At 41.5% G+C, this 15,878-nt stretch overlaps 1 protein-coding gene across 1 annotated transcript in view; it reads right to left on the bottom strand.

The window, feature by feature from the left end:
• Nucleotides 1-15,878, bottom strand: part of PLPPR1 (phospholipid phosphatase related 1) — a 73,235-nt gene that overhangs the window by 11,849 nt on the left and 45,508 nt on the right. Inside the window, exons 3-4 of the mRNA XM_026866656.1 lie at nucleotides 9,329-9,461; nucleotides 438-688 (exon numbers count right to left, since the gene is read on the bottom strand). Of these exons, the coding sequence (XP_026722457.1) occupies nucleotides 438-688; nucleotides 9,329-9,461 (384 nt within the window). The remainder of the gene's footprint in view (nucleotides 1-437; nucleotides 689-9,328; nucleotides 9,462-15,878) is intronic.

The following is a 15,878-nucleotide window of genomic DNA, read 5'->3' as shown; positions in this document are numbered from 1 at the left end:
GCAAAATCCAGACTAGTTCAGCCTGCCATTGGAATGGCATAATTTACATTTTATATGTTCAACAACCCATGACATGTGAACAAAAGAAGTAGCAGTGATCCAGGTGCCATTTAAGCATCAACTTCATTTTAATGCTCATGAGATAAGGGGCAGGGAGAAGATGAGGCTAATACATACTCAAAGGCTACTGAGAAAACCTGCAGCAAAGACAAGATTAGGACCTAGGCCTCCACATCATAAAGTGCCTTAAAAGCAATAAGCATTTGATTTGCTTATACTAGGACTGGTAAAACAGAGAGAGAAAGGGATTTTTTCCTACAGACAAAGAAGAAAACCCTCCCCAAAAACATCCCCCTTTTTCTTCAAAAACCCATTGTAAGAAAAATGTCCCCATCTAGATGCACATACAGAAACTTCTCATACCAGTTAGCACTCACCGTGGCATATAAAGCTGAGTAGATGCTCAAAGCAGCATGTTTGGAAGGAAAGGATCTCCTTGCCTTTTCAATCACCTCCACATCCCCAGTGCAGATGTTGCCATTGTTTATGAACTGGTGGTGGGTGCGACAGTCGTTTCCTGTGTAGTTGGGTTTACATACAGTCAGGAAGTAGGGAGCCAAGTTCCCAGTCACAACCTGGCCAGCGTTTACAAATATGTCAGTGGCAAAAAGTCCAAATGCAAACACTCCTGTGATGAAAGGTTAAAAATAATGATTATTCAAACAGGTTTAAAAAAAATCTTGGTACCTGAAAGGAAGAGACATAATAACAGGTGAGGGACTAAACCCTGCAGTCATTGCCTGGAAAAAGTCCCTGCTGACTCCAGCAGAGTCCTGCATCAAAGATATAACACATAAGACCGCATGCTTAACTCTGACAGGTGCTTAACTCAGTAACTCCAGAAGGACTTAGACACAGGCTGAAAACAATAAGCAAGTGCCAATGTGTTTTTGTGATTCAAGCTCTGAACTGTGAGCTATAGACTTCACTGAAAACTGCACCTATGAAAACTGCACTGAAAACTGCACTGTGCCTGTAAAGTTTCCACTACTGCAAAGGCTCACAGCTTGCATGTCACTCACACGAGTTGTTAAAAATGTTTATGTATTTTTTACCACATCTAGGCCAGAAAATGGTAATATAACAGCTCTGAATCTGAAAGAGCAGTGTAGTGCTGAGACACATACTGCACTTAACAACTGTCTAGTGTCAAGTACCTTTTGGATTTTTGACTATTTACCACCTGATGTTGAAAATTAAGATCCTGAGCTAGCAATATAGCATAAAGCTATAGCAATATAGCATATAGCTTCAGCTGACAGAGTTAGGTCCTTCTAAACATTCTGGGCCTATCTGCACACTTGTACACACACTAACATAAAACAAAACCCATAACTAAAAATGGATTCATTATATGAGCATCAACAGCGGCTTGCCAGTGCTACTCGCTCACAGAGATGGTGTGCTGTGACTGATACAGCTGTGCTGTCACACAAACTCCTCACTGGGTTACTGATGGGAAGAGTCCTCTCCTTGGGTGCCAGCCTGGAGCAGCTGCAGGAGCACAAAGGAGTTTGTCCTTACCACACTTCCCCAAGGTTAGGAAGGAGTGTTACCACAGTGGAGATGATTTCGGGGGCTGGGTTTATTACTGTTCTTTACATGAGTTTATTATCGTTCATTATTAATGAACTGATGTGTGATCATAGATTTATAACGCCAGTGGTTGTCAAAGAAGGAGGTTGCCTTCCTGTGGTTCTAGACTGCAGGACTGGCCCCTCTCTCTTTACTGGTATGACAGTCTTCTTCCCATTTATCCTGCTCAGTGTGTTTAAAAGGGAAATAGTGAGAGCACTGTCACCACTCTTTTATTTCCTTTATCATTCTGCTAATATTTTAAATCCATGGTTTTCCACTGGCAATAGGAACTTCTCATCTACTTAGCCACTGCACAAGCAAGTTCAGAGGGAAAAAGGCAGGGTGGTGAAAACTTATTGTCAAGTTATGTTTTATATATGGCTCTTTGGCCAAATTCTTAAATTTTTTTTGCACAGCTTGCATTAAACAGCATCTTTATGATGCACTGTGCAAATCACAGAGAATGCAGTGAGGATTATTACTTAGAGGAAACCTAAGAGCCAGGCAGTCTGGCCTTCAGTCTTGATTAAGCAATCAAGTACATGCCAAGAACTGAGGTGTTTCAGAAAAAGCTCCACATCTGATCATTTCTTTTGGCCCAGATGGGTGAGCAAGAGTCTTAAGTGAGTACCTGCAAAAAAGTACTATTTGAACTCCTTGGAATATTGCCTTATAAGTCACTAGTCATTACTCAAAAGAATGAGAAAAAGTCCTTTAACGTGTCAGGAAAAATGAACACTACTTCCTGACCCTGCAAGGCACATCATGGAGAGCTCTTGATAGTTGCTATTCCTAAATTTTAGAAAGGTAAATGGGGGTTTTCTCCCTCCCTGACTCTGTAACTAGAGTTGCTGGGAAGAGATGGGGTTTTAAGAATAGTAGCCTAAATGGGCTTTCCACAAAACAAGCAGAAAGTTATAGTTACTTCACTGACCATTCACTTAGATTTTGTAAGGAAAGAGAATCAAACTCCAGACACTCTTTTGGTGATGTAAAGGATAAGCACTGTTATACTATCTCCATGGGATCTTTTGGACTTCGTTGTTAAACTCGAGCCTTTTCCCCCCTCTTACTTTCTCTTCATGTATACAAAATGAAGCATTTTTTTTTGTACTTTGATAGTGGAGCAAAGAATTAAGCAAAACCTAAAACCTGAACTTCTCCTGGGATGTTTTCCTTAATTTTTCTTATCTTGCCAACCATGCTCTCTGCTTTATTGTCTCCTTGTTTTCCTCAAGCTCTCAGCAGCTGTCTCTTTCTAAGATTCTCCCCTTCTGAGTTTAGTGGGGATCTTGAGTGTTGGGCTTTGTCTTAAATCCCTCCCTGGGTCTTTGTCCACAGGAAGCAGAGCCAAAATTTCTTCTTGCTCCTGGCCCAGGAATTAATTCTGCACATTGGTAGACATTTTTTATTGTAGCAAAGGGCTGCCTCTCAACTTGCTCCAGTGTATGTCAAATTCTTTATAGCAGACTAGATTGGTGAAACCTGCTATGTTCCCTATATTTAGAAAATCAATTCTTTTATCAGTGAAAAAAATCTGGCTTAGCTTGGAACCATCAGCCTTTGATATATGTTGCAATTTGTTCCATCTTCCTTTTACCTTTTATAGCTGCTTCTACAGACATTTATTCTGAAGATTTTCAGGTCAAACAAGTGGTGCAAGATTGCTTTGGAGCAGTTTTTCTGTCTAAAATATTGGTGCTGCACTGCTATTCTTTAGTCACATGATCTCTCCTCCCTTGTCTCCCAACCCCTCCCAGCAGTTTTATTACAAATTTCTGATGCCAATATTTGCCCCTTATGTGCTGAACCTTTGAGTAACCATAATGGTTGCTTCTTGGGCCTCTGCCCCTTTTCCCTGTCTCTCAAGTACACACAGGCTTTTTATTCACCATATTTTCCACATGTCCTTATTCCTTATTCCCCACATTCAGCATGTATTTTTATTCAGTATGTCTTGTGGTAATTTCCCATCCAGTACTTTGTTAACATCTTACCGTCTTGCATTTGCTTTCATGTTCTACTTTATTATTTGTATTGAAAATAGAGGTTATAAATTATTTTAGCATTAGTTAGTGAATTGTTTCAGTCATCAAGGATTTAGTCTGTTTATATACAGCTGCTATCATATCCCCAGGATCCCTGGATTCAGACCTCCTGACTCAGTATGGCAGGGTGGCTAGAGTGTGTATTGTGTTGCATTTCATTATATTAGGTTTCTAATCAAAGTGATTAATTTGTATATCTGCAAAGCCCTGATAACATGCAAGTAGCCTCTCTCCAGTTCAGATGTTCAGAAATGCAATATGGTTCATGAATTCATTACCAGTGGCTTCTACTTTGGACCTGCATAATTTGTAGTTAACAAATGGCACAGATCAGCTTCTGCTGACAGCTTAATTTAAAGTATGGTGACACCTCACAGTGGGCAGCTAAATAATGAAATTAGGGCTTTATTTCAGCAAATTAAGGCTTTAGTTCAGCAAATAAAGGTTTACAAGATTTATATACATACTGAGTTTATTGTAATCCGATAGATACACCCTAGAGCTCTGATGTTGATTCCCTAGGCAGCTGCAGGACATTATCTGCCTGACCTTATCCTTATGTCTGCCTTGGATCTGAAGTTCACCGTGAAACTATGCATGTTCTGTTATTAACTGGCTGCCTTTAAGCAGGGCTAAAGCTGTATTTGGGTGTTTTGCCTCTAATCTAAACTGCTGCAGCAGCTTAAACTACTGTAGGACTCCTTTGTTATAGCTGAAGAACCTCCACAATGAGAAACAGGTCACTGTGTGGGGACAAATGAAACCTTACTGTTCCCTTTTATGCCAGGCTCGCAGCTGGCTGTTGTCTAGATGAAAACTGATAGTTGTGAAGCAGCAAGGACAAAACAAATCCTGTGTCTGCGGGGAGGAGTCTTGAGGTTTCAGACTACTTTTGCATCAGGAACTGAATTTCTTCTTGCATGCTCAGACCACATGTCTTCCTTCTTATGTCTTGAGGGAAAGCTATCTAGGCAGGACACTCACAGGTGAAGCAGGCAGACACAAGAGGCAGTAGATGCCTAGAGCAGTGAACCTCATGGGGTCTCCACTAGGAGATCAAAGCCAACCCTGGGATCAGATTATGATTGCTGGGAAGAAGCTTGCTGTTGAGCCCGTTCCTGATAACAGACAATAAATTTCTTTGCAACTTCCATCTCTCTAATTCTAAAATGTATTAATAATACAGATCTCCTTTAACAGCACCCTTCAAGATATAATGATGAAGGGTGGTTTAGCAGTCTGAGTCACAGAACTATAAATTTATGGCTTTATTTGATACACAGGACCATTAGAGCAAAACCTTCAGAGATGGGCCAAGGATCAGCTTTTCCATAGAGCCATGAGTCCTTCCAGGGGCTCCCTCCACTGAAACTCTAATCTGCTTTTAAAAACATAGCAGGTGGAAAAGGGACTGGGAGAGTGTGAGTGTGCATGTATAATATGTCCTTTTAACAAAATCACATAATTAACTGGGTACTGGGAGAGAGAGGAGTCCCTAAATAAATGCACTTGGTAGAAGACATGATGATATGTTACCAAAAAGCACAGCTTCTGTTGTCTCATGAGCCCTTCAAGGCATTGTTTCTTTTGTCACTTAAGGGTTTCATGGTTTTTCTCTAATAAGGCCTTCTACCACCTCATTCCTTTCCCACTTCCACCCACAGGTTTCTCACTTTTCTCTTCCCTATGTCTTTTCAGCTGCTCTTCTACAACTCCCAAGGGGTTTTTTTGTTTGTTTGTTTTTCTGCTTTCTTTTGTTGTTTTATTCCAAATCAGTGGCACGTTAAATGTCTGTAATAGAGTTTCTATGGAGTCAACAAGCAGTCACCGATACTAGACAGATTCAGGGTGGAAGAAGAGAGAGCTTGAGCATGAGTTGCAGGGAGAAGACAGGGTTGTACTGAGGTTACAGTGAGCGAGGAAAGATGGATTCTTCTTCAGGGCAGACATCTGTGTTACCAAAAGCAATAGACAGAGCTGGCAACACTGATGAACAGCCAAACAAGGAGCTCAGCAGGAGAAAGACTGTTAGAGTAGCATGTGAATAAGAGCCCAGAAATTATGGGTTTGTGCTTGAAGGACTTTTTGGCAGCAATTTAGGGGGAGGGTTAAGTGGAGAAATTAAAACTGAAGCTGTGAAGATTTAGATTCTTCTGCCAAGGCAAGTGTTAGTTCAGGTGAGATGGAGTTGGAAGGATTTAAGGTTCATATTATCTGTCCTCAGCATTTTTGAACAGGACTTTCCTTGGTTTGTACATTTAGTTGTCTAAGGTCTTTCTCACTGGAGGTAAAGAGATGTTCAAATCTGATCCTCAGTTCCTCGCAAGTATAGCATACTCTCTATCTCCAGCTTAAATTAGTCTCTCCCAATTACATTCTGCTTATTGCTTTGCCTTCTAGCCTCTTCTTTCTCGCTGCTCCTGACACACAAAACAAAGCTGAGAGCCAGGACAGTAACAAAAGCCAGGAAGCCTTTCCAGAAATAGCTTCTGCTCCTTCTTTAAGGCTTCTTTGTGCAGCTAGACTATGTGACACATGTGGACATGAGGAAGGAGTGGCTTTATGTAAGTTAAATTAACTTCTGTCCATTCTTTCTGCTAGTAACCAACTGTAGAGGCTGTAGGTCTTCTTCCCATGTGGCTTGCACTGTTTACGTCTTTTCTCAGCATATGCTAAGTTCTGGACTCAAGTGCACTCCCAGGCTTTTTAGGTTAGATTAAGCCAGATAAAGCTCTTTCTTAGCAGGATGACATCAGCTCCCATTATACCTCAGCATCAAAGCCTGGAAGAGGTACATGTTCTTCCATTCTCTCTGTGGCATCACGGACTTCAGCTGTACGACCCTGAAGAGCAAGGGCTAGTTGCCCTTTCCATGAAGCCTTTCACCAGCAATTTTTCTGCCTCTAAGTCACTGCATTCTCATGTTCTGGTCAGTTAGCTTAGCTGTGGTACGTCACTGAATATATCCATTGAACAGATGGATTCCTGAGGTACAAAAACTATCAGGGGACTCTCCAGCACTACCCAAGCTCACTGGTGTTACAGCCTTTAAATCAATTACAGCCAAGCCTATCTCAAAGTCTCCAGAGACTATATGATGTGTAATCAGTTTGCAACCATTAAATTCTTGCTAGCTGAATTCATTGCTGCACATAGCTATGATTTTCATACGGCATAGTTTGGCAGAACTGCAAAGAGAGGAATTACAGTGATCAATATGCATCACAGTCAGAGCATGATAGTTTTCAACCATGGCTTGTTCTGCAGAGTACTGCAGCCCTCAGCAGTTGAGTCTGGGCCAGCACTTCCAGTGCCACCAAATAATGAGAAAATGTAAGTTGAAATGGCAGCAAACTTCTTTACAAGCAAGACTGCTTGCTGGGATATCTTGGAAGACAACCTAATTAATCAACTTATGGCCCTCAAGTTTAGCAAGAGGAGACACATGCAAGGAAATCCATGTATAAGCAACCTGGTCGTCTCTCCAGAGTCAAGCATCCAGGTAGCCTCTTTCTGAAGTAAGCTGTTGTATGGAACTAACTTCCCTGATTATCCAGCATGGGTTACAGCTGCTCAGTCCATGTCATGCTTTCAAAATGCAGCTGGAATGTCAATGAAAAACGTGCAGTTATATTCAGTTCCTTTCAGAAATTATTTCAGCCATTTTCCAACAAACTCCATTTCTCTCATTTTACTGTTGAGGAAGGAGGTTTCAGAAGAAAACAAGCAAACAATCAGTGTAGTTTAAGATGAGACAAACACTTTAAGACATTTCTAATAATGTTAACTTAATTTTTCTCAGGAAATCAAATGTAGCTGCAAAGCCAAGATTGATTTCTCTATCAGGGCTCACATCTGACTGCTCTCTGAGAGTCCACTCTACCATTGCCACCCCCTTCTCTCCCACCAGAGGAGAAACAATAGCATGAATGTTTAAGAATAAAGCTCACTGTAAGAAAACACACAGAGCAAGTGCTTAGCCTTCGTAATCTAAGCCCTTTTAGTGGGGAACCCGCAGGCAAGAGTGTTTGATTGGGACTTTGCAACATGCTGAACGTGCTGAAACAGTCACACAGCCCTGAGTGGCCCAGTGGACTCCAATATGCTGCTTCTCTCTTAATGGCAGTTTACTATCCATCAATATATCCTAGAGGCTATGTGAAGTTTAAGGGTATTTTGCTTTTAACTGCATTCCCATGTCTTTTGTTTGCATAAGCAGCACACAGGCCAGGCCTGAGGAATGAACCACAGGCGGTTTGTCTCCACCCCCAGTGTGGCAGAAGGTAAACAAGCATTTCATTTCTTAACTTCCATGCATAAAGCAGGAGGCACAGAGAGAGCAGAGGAAGAAAGAAAACCAGGGCTCTTCCTTCTTTCCAGCACGTAATTGCTGCTGCTGAAAACCTTAACACAGGGTAAGACTTTAAACTCCATACTCTGAGCAAGTATCCGTGCCTGGAGTTAGGGCTCTGCACCATGGATTCAATACAACCCTTGCCACAGTCACAGCATACCTTTTTCTTCCAGATAAAGCTTAGAAATTCAGCAGTGACAGGGAAGAAGCAACCCAAATATTTTCAGCTTTTTTCCCCATTTTTTCTTTTAACTCGGACTGTGAATTCAGACCCAGATCTCTGTAAGATGTAGTGTGTAACTTTACCTCTAAGAGTATACAGAGAGGGAGGTGTTCTGTGGCAAATCCCATCTTGGGAAGTTGCCCATGCCAGCAGCAAGACAAGCTATCCCATTCCATGCATGAACTTGGGACTTCTCATGAACGAATAAGAAGGAGGGAAGCTAGAGCCCCTTGCGCATGCAGTTCAGAGCTGCCACCTTCTTACTGTGCTGCTGTAAGGAAGGAGTAAGTGAGCAACCAGCCCTCCTTATGTCTAAACATGGGTGCAGTTTGGGCAACCTTAAATGGTTGTGAATTGGAAAGCCTTCAGAGGACAACCAGATTCTGTGTTAGTGCCACAGCGGAAACACAAGCTGCAGTTGTTCCTCTTTCTGTTCCAAAAGAACCATGGGAGAGTCCCCTCAGTAAAGTCTTGTGGGCACTTTTTCCATTAATCAACTGTGAAAAAGACATAGTGGTTTGAAAGCACCATATAAAGCAACCTCCAAATGGTTTTATGACAGAACTTCTTCATTCATTTCTCAGCGATTAACTAAAGCTCTAACAAAAACCAAATACAATGAAAATAAGAATGTTATTTCAAAGAGCGCTCTGGGCGTTTTTACACTGTGCTTAGCTGAACATCATGTGGCAGAGCTATGGATGTTAACATTAGAACTGAAAAGAAAAATGCTAAAGAGATGGGCTGGTGAGCACCAATTTGTAGGTAAAATGGTAAGATCACATAGACTAGCAGTGATGGAATAATTCATATAAGGATTTGATTGGCATAACCTTTCGTCAAAGGTCCAGAAGCATTAAGCTCAGCAGAACAAGATATAAACCAGCTCTAGACAACATGATATAGCTCATTTTGAACATTACCTTGCAAATCCTGAGGGGGACTATCCCTCTAAGGTGGAAGACGCCTGCAAAGATTTCACAGCTTAATTTATTTTGTGGTGTAGATTATTAGGATGTTTTGCTCACTTTTGGTGCAAACAGGGACTAAATTTGCAGTGCTTACCTATAAAACGTATTATTCTTCGAAGCAGTGGGTTCAGGTAACAGCACTCTCCAGTCAAAATAGTTTTCTCTTGAATAATTAGGGTTTCTCGGGTTGACTTTATGAAATACATGGATATCTCACCAATAAAAATCTGCCAGGAAAGAGAAAGAAACAGACAGTTAAAAATGACATGAGCAAACATTAAAACATGGGTGACTGGTTCCAGCCCACAGAAACTACTACACAGTGTCTTCGGGATATTGCACTTCCATAGTGAGGATACACTTACTCACTTGTGATGAACTGCCACAGACTCAGCTCTCAGCCAAGACAAAGATCTGTCATTCTTGCACTCAGTGGCAAGACACAGCAAGTATTAGACCTTCTTATCCTAACTCCTGGGATACAGGGGGCAAAGAGAGCTTTAATGAAAACTGTGGCTCACAGAAGCTCCCATTTTTACTGCAATTGGCATGGAATTAGTCATGTCTTGCTATCAGCTTTTAAAATTTACTGACAGCATAGACTTCATGGATGGAAGAATTCTAGACATCTGGGGAAGTGGAAGGTAACTGAAGGCTTCTACCACCACATTTTACCATCAAGCCTCAGCAATATTGGATGCTTCCTGCAGCCTCCACACCTTCTTAAACTTATATTTGCCTGAGTCTGCCAGATAGGTTACAGAGCTCCTGCCAACTTTGAAAAGAAATTTAGATTAAGGATATCCCTGCAATGGAAATCCATTTGAAGTCACAGAACTTGTGGGAAGATCAGTGAAAATTCTGGACAAATACATCATATTTGTACTAATGAAGTAAAAAGTGCCAGGGTATGGGTTCAGCATGGCCAGCCACTCATACTGTGACATTGCTACCATGGTTCCTGACATAGCCTGGCCTGGTGACAACAGTCTCTCAGAAAGTGCCCAGAACAAGTCCCATGATGAAAACTGCAGGCATCCACTGCTATTTATGCAGGAGTTTAGCCATTTGGCCACAGATCGCACATGCCAGCTAGTCTGAGGGACAAAGGATGACTTCTGGCCTGTTTTATTTACAAAATGTCCTGTTTTATTCATTAAAACATCAAAAATGAAGTCTCCAGGGATCCATCGATCTTGTAGCTGTGTTTATGTATTATGTATTTTTTTGTGATCAGAACATTCATGATTTCTATAAAAATGATAACTGCTTCCCACAGGAGTGTGATCAGTATTTCTTAAGCACTCAGAATTAATTTAAGTCTGTGCCACAGAGGTCCGTCTGCCCTAGCTAAAGCTGGACAGAATTTAATCATGGGCTTTAGAGGTAGCAACAGTCCACTCACAGCAGGCACTTCTGAAAACTCCACCTATCATGTTTTGTCAGCAGGCTTTAGAAGGAGAAACCGGGAGCTTTTTATAAAGACAGAGTTTACAATGAAAGTCTTTAGGAAAAAAAGCCAGCCTGAAGTGGAAGAAATGAGCTTTTAAAAAGGGAGCTCTCAAAGGAATTAAAAGACACACAAGAGGAATCCATAGTGCTAGGGAATGGTCAGAGAAATGCATAACATAATTGTGTGTGCACACACACATGCACCCACAGTTAGTATAAATATCAAGGAACTAGTCTTAGTTCACTTTGACTGCTGGAATGGTATGTTGCTTCAAGGGCAACAATTTATCCTTATTAAGTCAAATGAGCATCCTTATTGATTACTGACATTCAAGCCAAGTATGCTCAACCTCTTTATAATTCTAACTGCTCATGGCAAGAGATGTGGAGTTGTAAAATGTATGTCGATAATGGCATTTGGGGGTGGGAGCCAATGCATGGGAGCTGCACTGAAATATTGCCTTCATCCCGTTTCACTCCATCTGCTCTTAACAGAATTGGCAAGCAGTTCAATAAGCTCAGCTCACTAACTATGGGGCTGGGAATTAAGAAAAAGACCATCTGCACTAAAGCAGTTTAAAAGTTTCAAACCATTTATTATTTGAATTATGATAATGCTCAGAAGTTTGAATTAATGCTTTGGCTCTGTCTGCCTGGAGCTATACATACACATTGAGAGACAATTCACATCCTGAGGAAATTCTACTCTGTGAAGACATGGGTTAGTGGACTTTAAAACCCCCAAACTTTTCAAATAAGAGAGACTTAGGTACAAAATATATTAATAGTCCTCCTTTAACAACACATCCATTTTTAAAGTTCCTTCACATCAGGAGTTAACTGAATGTCTTCCCGCTTCAGTTCCTGAATTTATTTTGTTTAGTTGTCTGGCATACTACCATGTGGATAAATTAGTTCACTCAGATTTAGGAGTAAATTTTGCCAGGCTGTAAATCTGTTCAATTCCATTCCATTGATTTAAGCAGTTATCTCAGATTTCCTATAGCATACCAAAATGTGATTTTTAAGCAGTTATCTCAGATTTCCTATAGCATACCAAAATGTGATTTTTAAAGTATCTTTGGTTTAATACAGTTTAGGTGTATAGTAATGATGCTGCGTTTATGAGGTGATACAAGATGATTCAGTGCCACCTCTGGCAATGAATTTACTTTTTTGTTTTGAACCTGAGGATTTTGTTTCCTTGTACATTTAATGTGGGCTCTAGAAAATGAGCCTTACTGTTCTCTAAAAATTCAGTGTGGGTCTGGGCACCTAGTTCTGATAGCTAATCTAGCCATGCAAAATGGAATGTGGTCTGAATAGCTTGTCAAAGAACTTTTTTTTTTTTTTTTTTTCCCAGGCATTTCTGAAGTCAAGTAACTCCGCTGATTTTCATTATTTAAAACCTGATGATTCTGCATGAGCAGGGTCTGCATCCAGCTAAGTTGTCCAGCTGGCCTCTCAAAATCAATCACTGACACTGTTAATTACCTTAGCTTCTGCCACAACAGAATCAGCACCCCAGGAATTGGTACAATTCAGTTCTAAATCTGAAATCTAAATATAGATACACAGATATGGGTAGAAAAAGAAAACAGCAAGCAAACTACTTACTGTATTTCCATTTGAGAAAACAATGCAAGGGTAATGAACTGCTGTATCATACTGGCTCAATTAGATAGTAGAAATGGAAAGACAATTGCACTGGTGTTTGGGGACTGAAAGCAGGTGATCAGTCTGAGGTGATGTAAGCAATAAGAAAGCAAAGGTAGTGCCACTGGATGTGATTTTGCTCTTGGTTTCCTGAATGCAATAGCAGCTCAACTACACTGAGGTTATGTTGCTTGGACACCTTTGCTTACATTCCTTTTCATATTAGTATTAGGTAAAAATACTATGACTATGTCCCTAAGCCCCAGTATGAATTAGAAATACCCACCTAGCAGTCATTTTTCCCCTGCTGATTTCAGCCTCTCCATTGAGAAAACTTTTTTGCCCTGCCTTCCCATTACTGGCAGTGTCACCAAATACTTGCCCCTCAACATTAAGCTCTCAAAAACCTCTGCTGCACACACTTTACTTATTTACTGACTCCTCCTGAGCAAAGAGATGGATAAAATCCCATTTTCCTCTTAAACAGCCTTTTTGTCCATGATAGATTTGGAAATGATAATCCTTCAATGTGTGAACTAACATTTTCAGACAGTGAAATATCCCATCTTCCTCTTTCAAGTTCTCAGCACAACATGAGCAGCCAGTACTTTCTGAACTCCTGTACAGATTACCAGCAGTCTGTTAATTTAATCATCAATTTAATCAACAAAATTGCTTTTAAAGGGACAAGGAATGTTTGTTTTTTGTTTTTTGTTTTTTTCCTATACACCTTCTGATGAACTCACAGTCTTCTTGCCAATGATTCTTTGCGCAACTGCATTCTAAAAATAGACTGGGGTAAACATCAAGAAAAGCTGTTTTTGTAAAGATAAACTAAGATAAATTATCCAGGAATTAATCTGGGTTTCAACCAAGAGGAGGCTGCTGAAGAGTGGCAGTGAAGCAGCAGTGGGGGGCAGCCTTGAAGAGTTATATTCCATTTAGAAAAGTAATGAATGACATTGCTGACAGCCAAGGATGGGTTCAGCTTTTAAGAATTTTGTTCCTTTTACTAGCTGCTCTCATTCAGGACATTAGCCTTGTACATCAATTCAAATCTTCTAGCAAAATTGAGGACTGCACCCCTGCTCCACTCCCCTGCCACACTTTGGCTTTCCTCTCCTCCAGCAGTCAAAATCTTCCTCCTTACTCATGTTTCTCCAAACTCCTGTGCATGTGGAGTGACAGAACCTGGTTCCTCCTGTGCATAAACTGGCTCGCCACCAGTCACACCGCCCCAGTCTCTCCTCCTTTTTTCCCCCAACTCCCTTTGGAAAGTCACTACAGATTCACTGCAACTTAGCCAAACTGCTTGCACCTCTTCTCCAGTGGGATCTGGCCTGACTTCCTCCATGCAGTCCCACATTGCTGCTGGTGGAAGCTGCATCTCAACAGCCCTCTGTCCTCTGATTCACTCATTCACTCACTCACTTAGGGGCAACAAATGGGAAAACACTATTTTTCTATTTTGTTTCACACTTTCAGCAAACACTGGGGTTGTGTGAAAGCTGCCACAGTTTTACTTTCAGGTTGCAATTCCACACATAAAGAAGGAGGAGCGTCATCCAGGGTGCACAAAGGTGCAGGAAGCACAGTTGTGCCCACAGCCTGGGACTGCCTGAAGTCTCCCTGTGAAACAACGTCCTCCTGCTGCTTCCCATGGAAATGCGCAACTGATGGCACTTCCAATCACAGCAAGATGACTGGAGATCCCATAATGGGAAGAATTATGTGAAGTACAGACAGGATCTGTGTCTTTTCTATGCATTGTTTACATTATTCTGATTTCTCTTAAATCTTTCAATTTGATTAACAGCATCCTTGTGACACAGTGAATCCTTGTTAACACCACTTTCTACATAGAAACCACATCCAGAGGCATGCTGTTACACATAAAAATCTCTGGCAGCAAATGAAACTGAACTTGGGTCTTGGGACATCACCACTCTCAGTTCTGGGGAGGTTTCAGCAAGCTGTATGTCATTTCCTGAATCCTGTATAAGGATATGTATGGCTATATTTTTAATGTCACAAACAGAAAGAATCAGTAAGTCTGCACCATTCAAACAGTAGCCAAGAGGAGGAGCAGATACACGAAAGACACTGGCTGTGAGACAAGATATGTGCAGAGCGCTCAAAACCAGAGAATATAAGCAGGTGAGGGTTATGGGGCTCTCAACCCCATCAGCCAGTTTCAAAATGACTCCACACAACTCTCCCTGGGAAAAGCAGGCCTGTTCACCAAAAAGTACTTCTGCGAAGTGCTCCAGCAGGTGTTTCATCTGCACTGGCCTGCACTGGGCCAAAAGCAATTCTGCCCTTTTGCATCACCATGTAACTAAGGACTGCATTGGCACACCTGCCTGTTGGTAGAGACACTCTTCAGGGTGTACATGGGCACTCATGGCTCCATTCATCTATCATTTGTTAAACAGCAGAAAATTTTCCCTAACACTACAGAATGCAGAGGCACAGAATCACACAGTAATTTAGCTGGGAAGGGGCGCCACAGGCCTGAGTCCAACCCCATCTCAAAGCAGGGCCAGCACAAACCACAGCCTTGAGCAGCTGTGTTATGAATGGCTTCAAGAACAGAGATCCCACAGCCTCTAGAGGGGCACTGTTTCAGTGTCTGACTATTGGGACTGTAAAAAGATTTTTCTTAATACTTAATCAGTTTCTTTTCTTGCAGCTTGTGTCCATTGCAGGGTTGCCTCTTGTGGTTTGAACAGTCTGTCTTCACCTTGTCTACAGTCCCCACGAAGAACATGGCTCATATTGACTTTCACTTAGTGTTGTTAGTTCCTTTTCCTTAATTCCTTAGCTCTCCCTCGCAGTTTGCCTTAGGCCCTGAGGGTTATTGATCTGACATCCTACCTGCTACCTACAGAGTCAAATATTGACACTGCACAGCTGAGACTCCGTAGTCAAACCTGGGCGGCAAACACTAAGCAAGATTCATATTGAGAAAAGACACTTTAGGAGGCAAGTGGTCACTGAGATCTGCCGTGGCACCCTCTCCAGGACACAGTATTTCTGCTGTGATCTGCTGCCAGGACCCTGACCCAAGCCTGCCTGGGCGGTCAGAGGCTCTCCTTAATAGCATCAGTACCATGGTCGTGAGAACTAGGGATACGCTGAGAGTTTTCTCAGACGTTCTCTTACCTCTGCCATCACCATCTAGACAGGTCTTCTCTAGCCCACAGAAATCAATGCAGTATTTTGCATAACTATAAGAGGAAATGAAGTAATGACTTTGAGCTGAACACTGCAGACCCAGCTCACCCATAATCTTATGAGGACAAAACCTTAATCTGCATTCAATTACTTATCAGCTCATTCTGGTTTTGTGGGGGATTTCAGGTGGGGTGTTTTTGGTTGTTCAATGAAAACAACAGTAAAGATCAGTTAAAAGTCCTTTTTCAGAAAAAGAAAATTGGCTTCTTTTACGTGAAGTCAAAAGTTCTGAAATCCACAATTTAGATGTTAGCCTGCCCAAAACCCAGAACTGCCTTATCATTGTGCTCACCCCCCCC

Source organism: Athene cunicularia (genome assembly GCF_003259725.1).
Source record: "Athene cunicularia isolate RWA chromosome Z unlocalized genomic scaffold, athCun1 chrZ_part3, whole genome shotgun sequence".
Classification (NCBI taxonomy): Eukaryota; Metazoa; Chordata; class Aves; order Strigiformes; family Strigidae; genus Athene; species Athene cunicularia.
Note: the sequence above shows the minus strand (reverse complement) of the source record. Positions and strands in the feature narration are given on the sequence as shown.